This window comes from Strigops habroptila, chromosome 2 (genome assembly GCF_004027225.2).
Source record: "Strigops habroptila isolate Jane chromosome 2, bStrHab1.2.pri, whole genome shotgun sequence".
Lineage (NCBI taxonomy): Eukaryota > Metazoa > Chordata > Aves > Psittaciformes > Psittacidae > Strigops > Strigops habroptila.
In genome coordinates, this window is record NC_044278.2 from 105,505,454 (window position 1) to 105,518,680 (window position 13,227).

The window sequence follows — 13,227 nt, forward strand, 5'->3', positions numbered from 1 at the left end:
ATTCCAGTCATTGTGGGAACATCAAGGACATGTGAAAACTCCTATTAAAAATTCCAGCTGGAAATCAGGTGAGTACAGCCATTCTCCCCACCAAGTAAGAATCTGGATGCCAAATTGTTGATAATACTTACTTGATTTCAGTTCTTCTAATTCTGGAAGCTCTTCATTTAAATACCGAGACTTCACCCAGTGCTTCCATGCATTTACACCATATGCATATTTGAATGGAAAACTACACTCTGAGTTTTCAGAGCTGTCATCGTGAGACTGGTATTCTGACACCGCTTTCCTCTTCACCCCCTGCCATCAAAACACAGTGGTTAACACTGTCAACAGCAGTAACACAGAAGCTGGGCAGAATAAGCAAACTGCAGGCCACATGACAAACTGAATGTTCTGTGTAAAGCAACATATGCTTCATTCAGTAGTTTCTGTGTTGAACATACTTCTAAGGACAGTTTTCTTAAGCTGACAGACACTCCTAATTTGCCGTTCAAACTGGTTCCTAACACAGAATAATTTTGGTAATGGAGTTGCTGTATTGGTTATGTTGTATTAAGCAACAAACACATGATGCACCAAATAATTCAGTGTATTTATAGGATTTCATTGTGTTAATGTGCAGAAAGTTAAAATCGCTCCAAATCTATGTCAGAAGGTTAATTTTTACGGTCAACTGAACCCATCAACGGAAAAGCTGAAATTGGTCCTAAATTAAAGCATGTCCAGTAGTGGATATGTGGATAATGTCCAGTGGATAATGCCAACAGTTTGGACTCTGAATTTAAAACTAGAAAGACACATTTATTCTTAGAAAGTTTTATAAGAAGTTAGGCTGGTTTTTTTCTTAAATTTGCGATATCCACTGCAGTTATTGCAACAAAACCATTTCAACACTGTGTCAGGCACCAGAAACTCTATTTCCTGTTAGTTTCCTTCTAAATAAAAGAATATGACTGATTTATCTGCAATGCGTAAGCTAAGATTTTTGACTGAAAATCAAATCTGGGAAGATTACAAACAAATAAAAATGTTTTTATGAACTGTTTTATATAGGAGATGGTATAGCTGCCATTATAAGCCATGGTGATGCCAGCATTCTTTCATTTTACTATCAAATTAAACCAATACAGCTTTGTTCAAAGTAGAAAAGCATTACTAAAAGTACAGTAAGTATATACACATCAGCACATTACATTGACAATTTTACCAATAGCAAGCAAAAATGGGTTCAGAATTTAGAAAACACACATCACAAAGATATTAGGCACAAACAGGCAGTAACATGTTTTAGAGCAGTATGAGAACTGAAGAAAAAAAGCACACAACCTGGCATATTTTTGCCCACTTACATTTTGTGCTTTTTAATTTTTTTTATTAGGATGCTAAAATTACCTTCTTTTTGGACCGAGGCCTTGGCTGTTCCTCGTACTCTTCCCCAAAAACAGGAGGTAACAAAAACTCATTTTCTGTATCAAGCTCCTCAGTTGCTGAAAATACATTAACAGAAACTTATTTCTAAACATCTTTTGAATAAAATTGGTTTGAAAAACCCCCCACAATTAACTACAGCAGTGTGCATTAACATAAGGGGTCCACGACAGCACGCATATAAACATTACCAAAGACTGGATTTCTGTAAGAGGAAGTAAACCTATTCTTATTTTGAAAGTCAAGCAAAGCTATCAAAATGTTTATCTCTAAATAAATTGTGAAAGACACAATACTCAACATTTTCAAGCTCTATCTCAAGTCACTAAGGCAGCATTTCTTACTATGGACCCCCACACAATTTTTCCTCCTAGGCAGTCTTTGGTATCAGGAAGTTTAAGTTATGGTAGGAATGAGCAGCTGCGAGTGGAAAAAATTACTACACTTACTACATGCACTTTTGTTCACATATTGCCACCATTTCTATTCATATTTTGTATTTTATATAGCACATTATATTTGGTTAAAAACATTAAAAATCACAACACAGGCTCTGTCCAACCTGGCCTGGAACACTGCCACGGATTCAGCATTCACAACTTCCTTGGGCACTCTGTTCCAGTGCCTCACCACTCCCACAGTAAAGAATTTATTCCTTGTATCTACCTAGATCTCCTCTCTGTTTAAGCTTGAGCCCATTGTCCCTTGTCCTATCACTACAGACCCTCTCCAGCATCCTTGTACGCCCCCCTTCAGATACTGGAAGGCTGCTATAAGGTCTCCCCGCAGCCTTCTCTTCTCCAGCAGAGAAGCCCCAACTCTCTCAGCCTGTCTTTCTATAGGAGGTGCTCCAGCCCTCTTATCATCCTCATGGCCTTCCCCCTGGACTTGCGCCAACAGCTCCATGTCCTTCTTATGCTGGGAACACCATAACTGTACACAGTACTCCAAGTGGGGTCTCATGAGAGCAGAGGGGCAGAATCACCTCCTTTGACCTGCTGGTCACACTTCTTTTGATACAGCCCAGGATACGGTTGGCTTCTGAGCTGTAAGTGCACACTGCCGGCTCACGTTCAGTTTCTCATCTTCTTTCTCAGAAGCACATCAGTGCTAATCAATACCTATCACAATCTGCTATTATTTACTACTCCACTTCGATTATTTTTGTTTTTCCCCACGATTTTTCTTTCCCAAGTACCAAGCCTCACTTACAAATAGGGTCTAGTATACACCTGGCTAATAAACTTCCTAAGACTAAGGTCAGACTAACCTCTAGACCTGATCTTTAAATTAGACATATAGCAAACTGAGAAAGGCAGTCCAGGCACCCAGTGCGGATATCTATGAAAAAGGGCAAAAGGAAACTTCCTACATGAAATAGAGAAGCTACCCATGGGAGGTATGAGAGTTATATGTCCAAGAGAAGCTATGTCAGGGGAGACACTAGCTACAGCCAGGATTGATTAGGACACAGTATAAGGGAACAGACACTGTTGCCTGCATTCTGTAGTGTGTTAGAAATTGTAATACATAAAACTAAGACCTTATTTTAAGAAAGGTCTCAAAGTAGTATTTTCCTGCCAATTCAAATAATCCTACCTTCTTTAAATACAGGTACGGACATTAACAAGATACTAAAAGGAAACACAAGTGCAGCTTATTAGCTTGCAATGTTCTAATAAACTTGAGTGGGAAATTTGCCTTTCTCTTATTTCTGCTCTACACCATTTCCCATGGAAATCAGTATCTGATGACTGAAGAATGAATTCATTATTGTTTTCAATGACGTCTGAGTCTTTGAGCCTTCAAAACAGCTTTCCCATATCCACGTCTATAACAAAGTGATGAAGCCAACTTTGTGAAAGGTTAATTCCCCCTTTTCTTTGCATTCTCTTTCAAATAGTGTATTTAGAAAGATGGAGGAACTAATTCAGAAGTCTCCACTCTTGCAATAGCATGGCAGAGTTTTAAATAACAGTCCATCAAGTGGATCTTACAATCAAATAAAGCTCCTCTGAAAGGATGATGAAACAAGGTATGATGGTTGCCCACAATATCTATTTCATGATACTTATTAAAATGGCAGATAAAATACCTCTTGGAAAGTCTATTTCAATATCAAGGTCTGGTTCATATGGAACATCAGGCAAGCTTGTCCGTGCTCCTGTTTCTGAGTTCAGTAGATTTGACTCAACTATCACACCTGTTTAAAAAAAAAAAAAAAAAAAAGAAAACCTTGTTATTTTAATTAGCACACGGATTAGCCAAAACAGAGCACTTTTAGAACATCAGAAGCTGAGTGGTTCCAAAGCTGCTTGTTTCGTTCATCACCATCCTGGGTTTTGTTGTCCGTGTATTCTTGGGATCTCAGATTTACTTCTCCAAACTGATTTCTTTCAAACATAACAGACACTAGTCCATCTGTCCTTCTCCAGCAAGATGGTCCAGCAAACCATGTGTATAGAAAATCAAATATTGGAGAATCTGGATCATATCAACCAACCACAGAATGCAAACAAACTGACCTAAATATCTATTTTTCTACATGATTCTGCCTGCAACAGAACAGACTTTCAAGTCCATGAAAGATCCTACAAGAGCAAATATGGCAAGCAGGCAGTGAAAAACAAAAGCTTGACCTCTTTCCAACTTTTGGTAAAGATGTCTCCGAATCAAGTTCTCTGCAAATAAGCAAGCTCTGATCACATACAGCTACTTATTTAGCTAGCTGTACTTTGCAAAAGAGTGCAAGGAACTGCAAATGACAACCTTGCAGCTCTACCAGAAATGTCCAGCTTTAGTGGGGGACTGGCAACACTTTGGAAAACAATAAGCATCCTGGGACTGTAGCACCACTCCAGAGATCACTTTTCCTAAACTTGATTTTTTTCTAGGAGGAAGAATGGATTGCTTTTGGTTTGAGTTATGCTGAGAAGAAACTGTGTGTGTGCAAGCCTGGATGACTGCTTGCTATCAGCCAGGGAGCTGGTGCAAGCAAAGGGAATGCTTGTACTTTTTAAGACAAAGGTCTGGTACAGCACACTGAAAGGCACACAACTGACTTCAGAAAGTTTTCTGTATTTCAAATGTGCTAAAACGATCTTTGAAAACATTTAAATAATTTAGATTTCAACTCAATAATAGCATTGTTGTACTTAATCTTTCCCTAAAATAGTAAAAAAAAAACCCCACAAACCCAAACAACCCTTCTCTTGATTCACACACCCCCTCACATACACCCCAGCAAGCCAAAGAGTCAAAAACTCAGCAGGAAACTCACTGGCCAAATCAGAAGCTTCAGCTTTTCCATCATGTTCAGGCACCATCTCTGACAAGTTCAGTAGCTCAGTTTCTAGAGGATTTGAGGGCACTTTCCCCCTCAGTTCTTCTATTGCCGCTAGGATTTTCTCACTGCTATCCAGAGTAGTGGACAAGAAAACTGGAACTGGCACCTATGCAGACAGGGAGGAAAAGATAATTAGAAAAGAAAAACTGCTGCAACAAAGCATCTACAGCAGTCAACACAGAAGCAAACTGTACATCCTTCTTCTAAAGGACAGATTTAATACAGATTAAAAACATATCACCTCAGTGTGGTCTAACAAAAAAATGTTAACAGGTTAAAAAAAAAATCAACATAAATAATTGAGAACAGAAGGGAAAGCAGGAAAGGATATAGAGAAAATTAAGTATTACAAAATATATCGCGTTAAAGTAAGAACAGAAGGGACTTTGGAGCTTCAAAGCTGTCTGACCATAAATTCAGATTAACATTTTGGACAAATCAGCATCCTTTTTTAGGGGCTTCCTTGGGAAACATAGAATTTTAAAAATTCAGGGTTTTTTTTCCACCATTTGGATGAGATTTGGTACATAAGTGGTTACAAATTTCACTTAAGTGTTATTTTCTTTTGCTGGCACAAGGTTAAGGTTTTTTACTTTTTTTCCTTCTGTTTATCCCACTCTTCCATCCCTCCCAAGACAATCTTTCAGTTTCCCTGTTACCAGAATGAATCTTGCTGTTTAATGTTTATTTAACAAACTCTAAACTATTACTCAGAATTGTTCCTAAAAAGTTCATCATCAGGAGGCATCTTTTTGTCTTAACGTCAGGACGCTCAGTGCCACTGTCAGACTCCTAATGGTTTTTCAATAAATAGTGATACACCATCCTGCAGTGGTTTAGATGGACCAGAATGAGAAAAGCCAACAATACAAAGTGGTCCCTCACACACATGTGAATGGATGCCAATTTAAAAGTGAAGCTGAAATCTTACTTACAGGAACAGGAACTGTTGTAGGAACAGGAACATTCTGACTATACATGTTCATAGGCACAGGAACATAGACAGGTACAGGAATAGGCACTGGGATATACTCTTTTTTCCAATCATCTTCTATTAAAAGAAAAAAGAAAAAGGCAAACACTGCCAGGTACTTAAATATATTTTACACCTGCAGTTTAGGGAAAAAAAAAATCAGAATATTTGCAGTATGTTCCAAGACAGACTGAAAAAATCTGCAGTGAAGAAATGAGTAGTTCTAGTACAGTTCAAGAGTTACCTGTCTGACAAGATTTTGTCTGCATATGAGGTTTACAGTATGTGGCTTTCGTCATTGTCAAAGGCTTGCAAAGAACTGCCTTGTTCTTCATTTCTCTGTTAGGTGTTGGAGAAGGTGGTGGTGCTGAGCCCTACGGACAGGCAAATAAAAGAGATTGTACTGTTGCACCACACTGATTTCAATACAAAGTTCTTGATTTAATGTATCAGTTGATACTTTTCCTCTGTGAGATACTGAACAGGAAGCACAACATAACAGCACCAACTGTTATTCTTTAATTGCAAGCTATTGTATGTTTCTAGTAACGAGCTGCCACTGTCAGGAATGTCACATAGTTGTATTCTGCTCGGTCAGGGTTAGCACTTTGATTTTTATTTTTTTTTTAATTTAAGATACTCTTTTTCACATTCTTTTTTAAATGCAACTTAAGCTGGTTTATAACTTAAAAAATAATTTTAGCTGTAAAGAGAATTCACTCTAAGTAGCATAACAGACTGCTGGCTCAAGGTCTAACCCTCTTGAACTATGCTACCATCCAAAGATTGCATTAAAAAAAAAACGTAATTCTAACTAAAATACCTCTGAACATTTCAATTCCTAAAGAACGAACTTCGAGCTCCCCCTGCTGGCTCTACAACAGTGACAACAAATACTTCGGAACATCACATAATGCTCAAATTGCATCCTTACAGTCAACTGGTGAAAACCCTCTTGTCCCAGACATGTTTTTGTCCCCTAGCACCTGTTTTAGAACCTGACTGAAGAAACAAACTACTTTTATTTGGTCATACGTATTAACACTAGCCCCACATATTGTTTTAAATATGGAAAGTCAAGTCATAAGAACAGCAGTAGGCTTACACTTTCTAAAATATATAATATTGTATCACACACAGCTTTTGTATTATCTGTAGAAATTTATGGACTGAATTAACGTAATTAACCATAAAATATTGATTTTTAGCATGACAGTTTAGCTCATCTGATGTTTCCAGTTACATAAGCAATCTTGTTTCCTGTGGTTTTCATTAATGTATTTTATAATGACATCAAAATACTTTCAATTAAATCTAAGCTCTACCTTACAAAACCTATTTGGATTAAAAGGGTGAGCCAATTTTTTCATGGAAAAACAGATAGTTCTAAGTTCCATCAAAATGAACCTAAGTTTAAAAAAGAAATCCACTAAGCTAATGAGAAAAATACTTTTGACAAGCTGAAGAAAATTGAAACTCAGCATGAAGGCTGCTGCCTCACTGACGAACCCCACCCCACCCTCCTAGACGGTGATCCTGCAAAGAGTTACACTTCCCCACTGTCACCTGCAGCAAAGTCAATCAGACCTTGAGCACTAATTATTCTACTCTTGGGAATTATAATTTAAGATCTGAAGCTTTATTTTCAGCCTGCCAAAGCAGAGATACAACCATAATATCCTAATTGACCCGTGAAATGTTCTTCCCTTTTTATACTCACTATATACACCTGATCAGTCTAAACATGTGAATAAGATACACATAGTTTGTGGATTAACTTTTAAGCAACACTTTCATGCACTATAGATGTAAAATACACAGCTGATGATTTGGTTTCCCAGAAGACACTGGAAAGACCAAGTATGAGCATTTAAATATTTAATTTCAACTACTGACTAAATAACTCTGAAAGTTTATTTTAGTATCATTCAAAGATACTATTTTTTTTGGGTTTTATTAGCATCCCTTTAAGCCACCAGGATCTCACATTTTAAATATATCTAATTATGTTTTGTATATATTAAATAGATGTACTTACTGTTATTTTTGTTCTGGGGGTTTGACAGCCCTGATCTAAAAATATAAGAAAACATTAAGACATTTTTTTCCCTTTTTCAGAATCAAAGCGAATTTCCGTAAGCAGCACTGACAACATCTATCATCAGGATAACATTAAATTAACAGCCCTGATTAGTACTGTATCGCAGATGAGAACAGAATACAAGACTTCTCATTCACAGGCACCTCACTACTCCAGCACTGAACCTTACCCAAAGGCAAAAGCTAAATCAATGCTCCATCCAGATGCGAATATAGCCTCTTTCAGAGAAGTAAATATCAAAACGTTCAAATATAAAAATGGCCATACAACGAAGTTGTGTTGCTATAATTACATTAATTAAAAAATGATTTATTTGAACTTTGCCTGACTTGCCATTTAAACCATGTAAACATGCATCCAGCCTCCATCAGCAAATTTACAGATTACCTATTGCCAAGAAGAAAAAAAAAAAGCAGTGTATTCCTTTTCTCTAGATATTTTTATTCCATTTTCATGTAGTTTTCATTTATTTCTAATTCCATATATATTTTTTTTTAATTTTAGTACATTTATCAGCTCCCTGTGACCAAAACACATTTTGAAAATAAGTGTTTCCACAGAGCAAGTAATGACAAACCAGAGCACAATGAAAGAGGAAAACATGTTGTGTCCCCATGACAATACAACACTAAAATTATGCTTAAACTACAAAGAAGATATTTATTTTTTTTATTTTTTTTTTTTAAGTGATTACAAAACTGTTTGATTACCTGACAATGTTTTAGGTCTCAGAAAAGCCATATCATAAAGAGCTAAGACAAAAAATACCAAGCAGCTCCATGATGCCTCTGATGATAAAAAGGATAATCTCTAATACGGTTTACTACAACAAATAAATAACACAGAGCTTTGAATTTTTCATTTAAAGTAAACAGCTTGTTTGCCATTTAGAAGCCATAAAGCAGCACATACCATAGTGTAAGTTCTCAGGTCCTTTTTGGGTTGCCAGATTTGGTTCGTTTTGTTGACAGTAGAAACGGAGCAAACAGTGCTGATCACAGAAGTGTTTCATTTCACCACGCCACTGCACTTTCTCTTTCAGAGTTCCTTGAGACTTACAACAGTCACATCGCGCAGCCTTAATGAAAGGAAGATTTTGACATTTTTAAATGAACCTTGGAAAAAAAAATATTTCTACATTTAAAAGGTTATGGTTTTAAGAGTACTGAAGAAACATTACTGCTACGCAGTTAAGTCTTGCTCCTCTAGGCTCTACAATAGCTACCATACCTTCTAATCTGTGTATACAGACACATCTAGCATTTCATTTTCAACTGTTTGCTGGGCGTTAACTCCCAGAATGAATCTGCTTCATTTCACTAAGTCCTTACTAAACCTTTAAGTATTGCTCACTTCTAGACAGTCAACAAAACAAAAAACAAAAAAACAAAAAAACAAAAAAACAAAAAAAAACCCCAAAAACAAACAAACAAAAAAATTCTGTATCGACTTTAATTAATTCCCCAGAAGCATTCTGCAAAACTGCAGAAAATGACTGAGACGTCTCAATTACTTTCTTGAACTAAGAACGAGTAGAGGTGGTTTCCCCCCTCCCTCCCAAGTTTTGGGGGTTTTTGTAAGTCACAAACAGAATCACTTCTCTAGGTATCAAATCAGAGCCCCTTAGTAACTTTTATATTTTCATTATTTTAGTAGTTTGACAACAATTTTAGATACCAATTACTTTGTTCATCAAAGTTTTCTATAACTTATAAGCAACAATAGCTCTCAAACTAAAGAGGTTTCCACAAAATCTAGTTAGCATGTAACTTGAAACTCAAACCTTTGTTTTTTAACGTTTAGCTAGGGATTCAGAAAAGTGATGTATCTTTCACCAGCCTACATGATAATTTCATGAGGCATCATTAAGACAGACATTGCGGTTTTTTTCCTCCAGATTCCACTGAATTTAATCAGCCACGTTATAGATTGTCATCTAAACAGTGGCAGCCACAATTTCAGATGCTCAAATAAGTAGAGAATTGTTTGCACTACTGCTCGCCCTGATATTGCTTTCAACCTGTATACTAAAGTAGTCCTTAAAAAAATAAAAGCTTTACGGATGCTCAGGAATCCAAAATAAGTCAACCTAACAATATAGCCAGGAGAGGAAGAGGGAAGTTATGATAATATGCAACATAAAACATTAATACGTAAAACCATACACAACATTGCAGTTATGCACAAGGCTCTGACAGCTCAGGAAAAAAAAAAAAGTCCAACTATAGTTCTCATTAATCCAAAAAAAGTACAAACAGGCCAGTTAGTTCAGATTTACAAAGTAACTAAGCATTAAGTTTCTTCTCTGTACTTGAACAGCCCGGCACCACCCTCCGGCAACATAAGAAATTCAGCTCTCAGTTACAATTTTCAAATATTTAAGATGATGTATGGACAGACTCGAGTCTAACAGTATAACCCTCTTTAAATTGGAAGCAATTAAAGCTGTGGCTTCAGGATCCCCCCACACTAAGCATCGGGTGCGCTGGACGGACAGGTACTGGTTTTGCCCCTCCTCTGTCAGCAGTAGTGCTTATGTACCTGCAGAGCACACAAGGTCAGCACTGCATCACTCCCATCCTTCCTCAATTCCTGTTACATTTGTCACTTTGACCTTCTGCTGATGCTGATCTACAGTTCATTTTGCAGCAGAGATATTCTCAGTGGGACAAAAGAGCAAGTAAGACACATTCTTGGGAGTGGGGAAGAAGATGAAGTATGGAGCGTTGCCAAAATAGCCTAGATTTATCAGCTCAGGAAAACTCTGAATTCACACCTTTAATGCAAATGCATCTTTCCAAAGCCACCAAAAGGATGAAATGCCAAAAAAAAAGTAGAAAAAAAAAAAAAATAAAAAAATCTGTACAATTCCTTCTAATTTTAAATCTCAAGCCCACTAACACTGACAGCTGACCCACGTACAGAAAAGCCCACCTATTCTGACCTGCTGCACACTGCTTGACTATTAAAGCACCACTTCCTGCTCAATGTTTTATCTCCTTCAAAGCGAGAAAAAGGTGACAAATCTTGTTAAATGCAGCACCTCCAGCCTTCTTGCAACTGTTTCTCCCTCTCTTGGTTCTGCTCTTTTTTTTTATGCCTTTGAATAAGAGCATCATTGTCTTTCCTGGGCTGCTACTAAAGCATTTAGGTGAAAAAAAAAATTTGGCTTGCTTCCGCATGGCAATTACTATTCCTTAGGAAGCCCAAGATTCCTTTATAAAGATGCTTCACTTCTCATCTATACATTTGCTACTCTGTAATTCTACTATTTCCATAATTGTGCTTGCAGTTAATACTATACATCCTCCCATGCACTGCATCTCCTACTACCTACTTGTTCTCCCCACTTCCCAGACCATGAAATTCACAGAAAGCAAAAGTGTGATCTGCTTTTTCCTTCCTTCCCCTGTCCATTTGTTTTCAGTCAGGATGGTAGCACTATATGTTAAATGAATCTCCAGAATACCTGCCTTCAAATCTTCTATCTCTGTGCTTCCAAAAAGTCCATCTATAATCTCTGTACTCCAACTGCACATAACTCCTTTGAGACTCATGACTGCTTTTTGGTCCAATTATCTTCCCAGATACAACTTCAACATGCTCAAATGGGCATGGTAATTACAGTAAATCACTTTTTTAAGCCAAGACTGGGACAAACATTAACATTTCCACATGGGGGGGGTTCATTTACATTTTTAATCTTCCAATGACCTGCTCCTAAACGTTCTGCAATGGGTTGGACTGCTATTAATTTGACATCATCTTAACTGTCTATTCTGAGTTCAATCCACAATAAATAGAAAACAAGAGAATAGTTCCAGAGAATGAGTGATTATAAGAGAAAGACAATCAACTGTTCTGAAACAGCACCTACGTGAAATTGAGATGCCTAACTATAGCATAGCAAAATAGCATAGCAAAATTTGGACAAGAGAAATTTGACAAGGTTGTCTTGCTGCCTTTACCATTTAGATTAATCCTGGGTCCATTGTTTCAGATTTTACTACTGTGGACAATCACTGCTATCTAAGCTCACCATCCACAATAATTTTTGTATGCCTCAGACTGTAGTTCCCCACCTCCTACTTAGTCTTTGCAGAAGATACCTGACCTCCACTGAATACAGTCATCCCTGTATATGCTCAGTCCAATCAATACTCCACTGCAGCCTTGAATAACCTGTAAGTGCACTTCAGCTGCAGTATCTTCAGCAAAGTTTCACAATGTATATTTCAAGAAACATATTTCTGTGCTGTTCTCAGAACTGCATACTCTTTTTTCAAGGTCCTTTCAATGCTCTAGTGTAAGTAACATCAAATGATTGAAACTGCTAAATGCCAGGCTACTGAAATATTTATCCTGAATTTTCCCAGGCATTTTCCAAATTAACATCTAAACCATGGCATGCAATTGAAGTTTACAGGAAGAGCTCTAACAACTTAGGGAGCTAACCTCAAGACAACAAAAATTTAAGCTTGTCTTAGAGGTGCATGGACACCATAGAGTAGAAACCTCCTCAGAACTTGGCACCAACTGGTAACTGTAGCTGTCACCCAACAGGTGATTAGGACTGAACTATTCCTTTTACATTTCAATCCCTCATATCAGGTTTGAAGAACACTTCTAGATAAGTCTGATGTGCTTCTAATACTTCTAGTTAACAGTCTGTTGTGCTTCTACCACTGCTACCTTCTTCTGGCTTTTTGAGAAGAGAACTTTGGCATTCAGGGACGTTCTCCCATAATAATTATTTTTAAAAGTTAAGATGTTTTCCAGATAATACTACATGAGAAAAATGTGCCCATAAAAAAAGTAGACAAAGAAGATGGAAACAAACACTTGTTTAATGAACACGATGGTGTTAAAACATTACTAGGTTATTACTACTCATTTCTCTTCATGTATACATTCATTGAAACTCCAAAGTAACACTAGACATTGCATAAAGGAGACAAAGCTCATGCATACGTGACTCTGCTTTTAAGATGCTAACAGACAAAACAGCAAATGAAGTACAAATTCAGGAAGGGCTCCATATCTATTCTGTCCTCCTATACTTTAATCATTATCTATCTATGGCTAGGTAAGAGTATCAGCTAACACTGCACTTCCAAATCAAAGATATCTGGAGTGAGTTTTATAAAAGAGAAAGAAGTTATCAGCAAGGATGTAAAGAAAAAAACTTCAGCAAAAGATACAATTTTCTAAAAGCTATTACATGTCTTCCTCATGTAATAAATCCCAAACTTTTATAACCAGAACTGAATTAGGCAACGGCTTTAAGAAGTATTTGAAAAGAAAAAAGTATAATCAACAATTCAACATCATGTAACACTATTTCCACTAGCAAATGTAAAAATACCTAACACTTCA

At 37.0% G+C, this 13,227-nt stretch overlaps 1 protein-coding gene across 18 annotated transcripts in view; it reads right to left on the reverse strand.

Annotated features, from left to right (window-relative positions):
- ZMYM2 (zinc finger MYM-type containing 2) overlaps positions 1-13,227 on the reverse strand; it is an 83,596-nt gene that overhangs the window by 9,698 nt on the left and 60,671 nt on the right. For all 18 annotated transcript variants that reach the window (XM_030476482.1, XM_030476489.1, XM_030476490.1 and 15 more), the window contains 8 exons: positions 8,764-8,929; positions 7,789-7,823; positions 5,995-6,124; positions 5,713-5,828; positions 4,712-4,883; positions 3,527-3,634; positions 1,396-1,490; positions 132-300 (listed from right to left, as the gene is read on the reverse strand). In XM_030476482.1, coding sequence (XP_030332342.1) covers positions 132-300; positions 1,396-1,490; positions 3,527-3,634; positions 4,712-4,883; positions 5,713-5,828; positions 5,995-6,124; positions 7,789-7,823; positions 8,764-8,929 — 991 coding nt within the window. The remainder of the gene's footprint in view (positions 1-131; positions 301-1,395; positions 1,491-3,526; positions 3,635-4,711; positions 4,884-5,712; positions 5,829-5,994; positions 6,125-7,788; positions 7,824-8,763; positions 8,930-13,227) is intronic.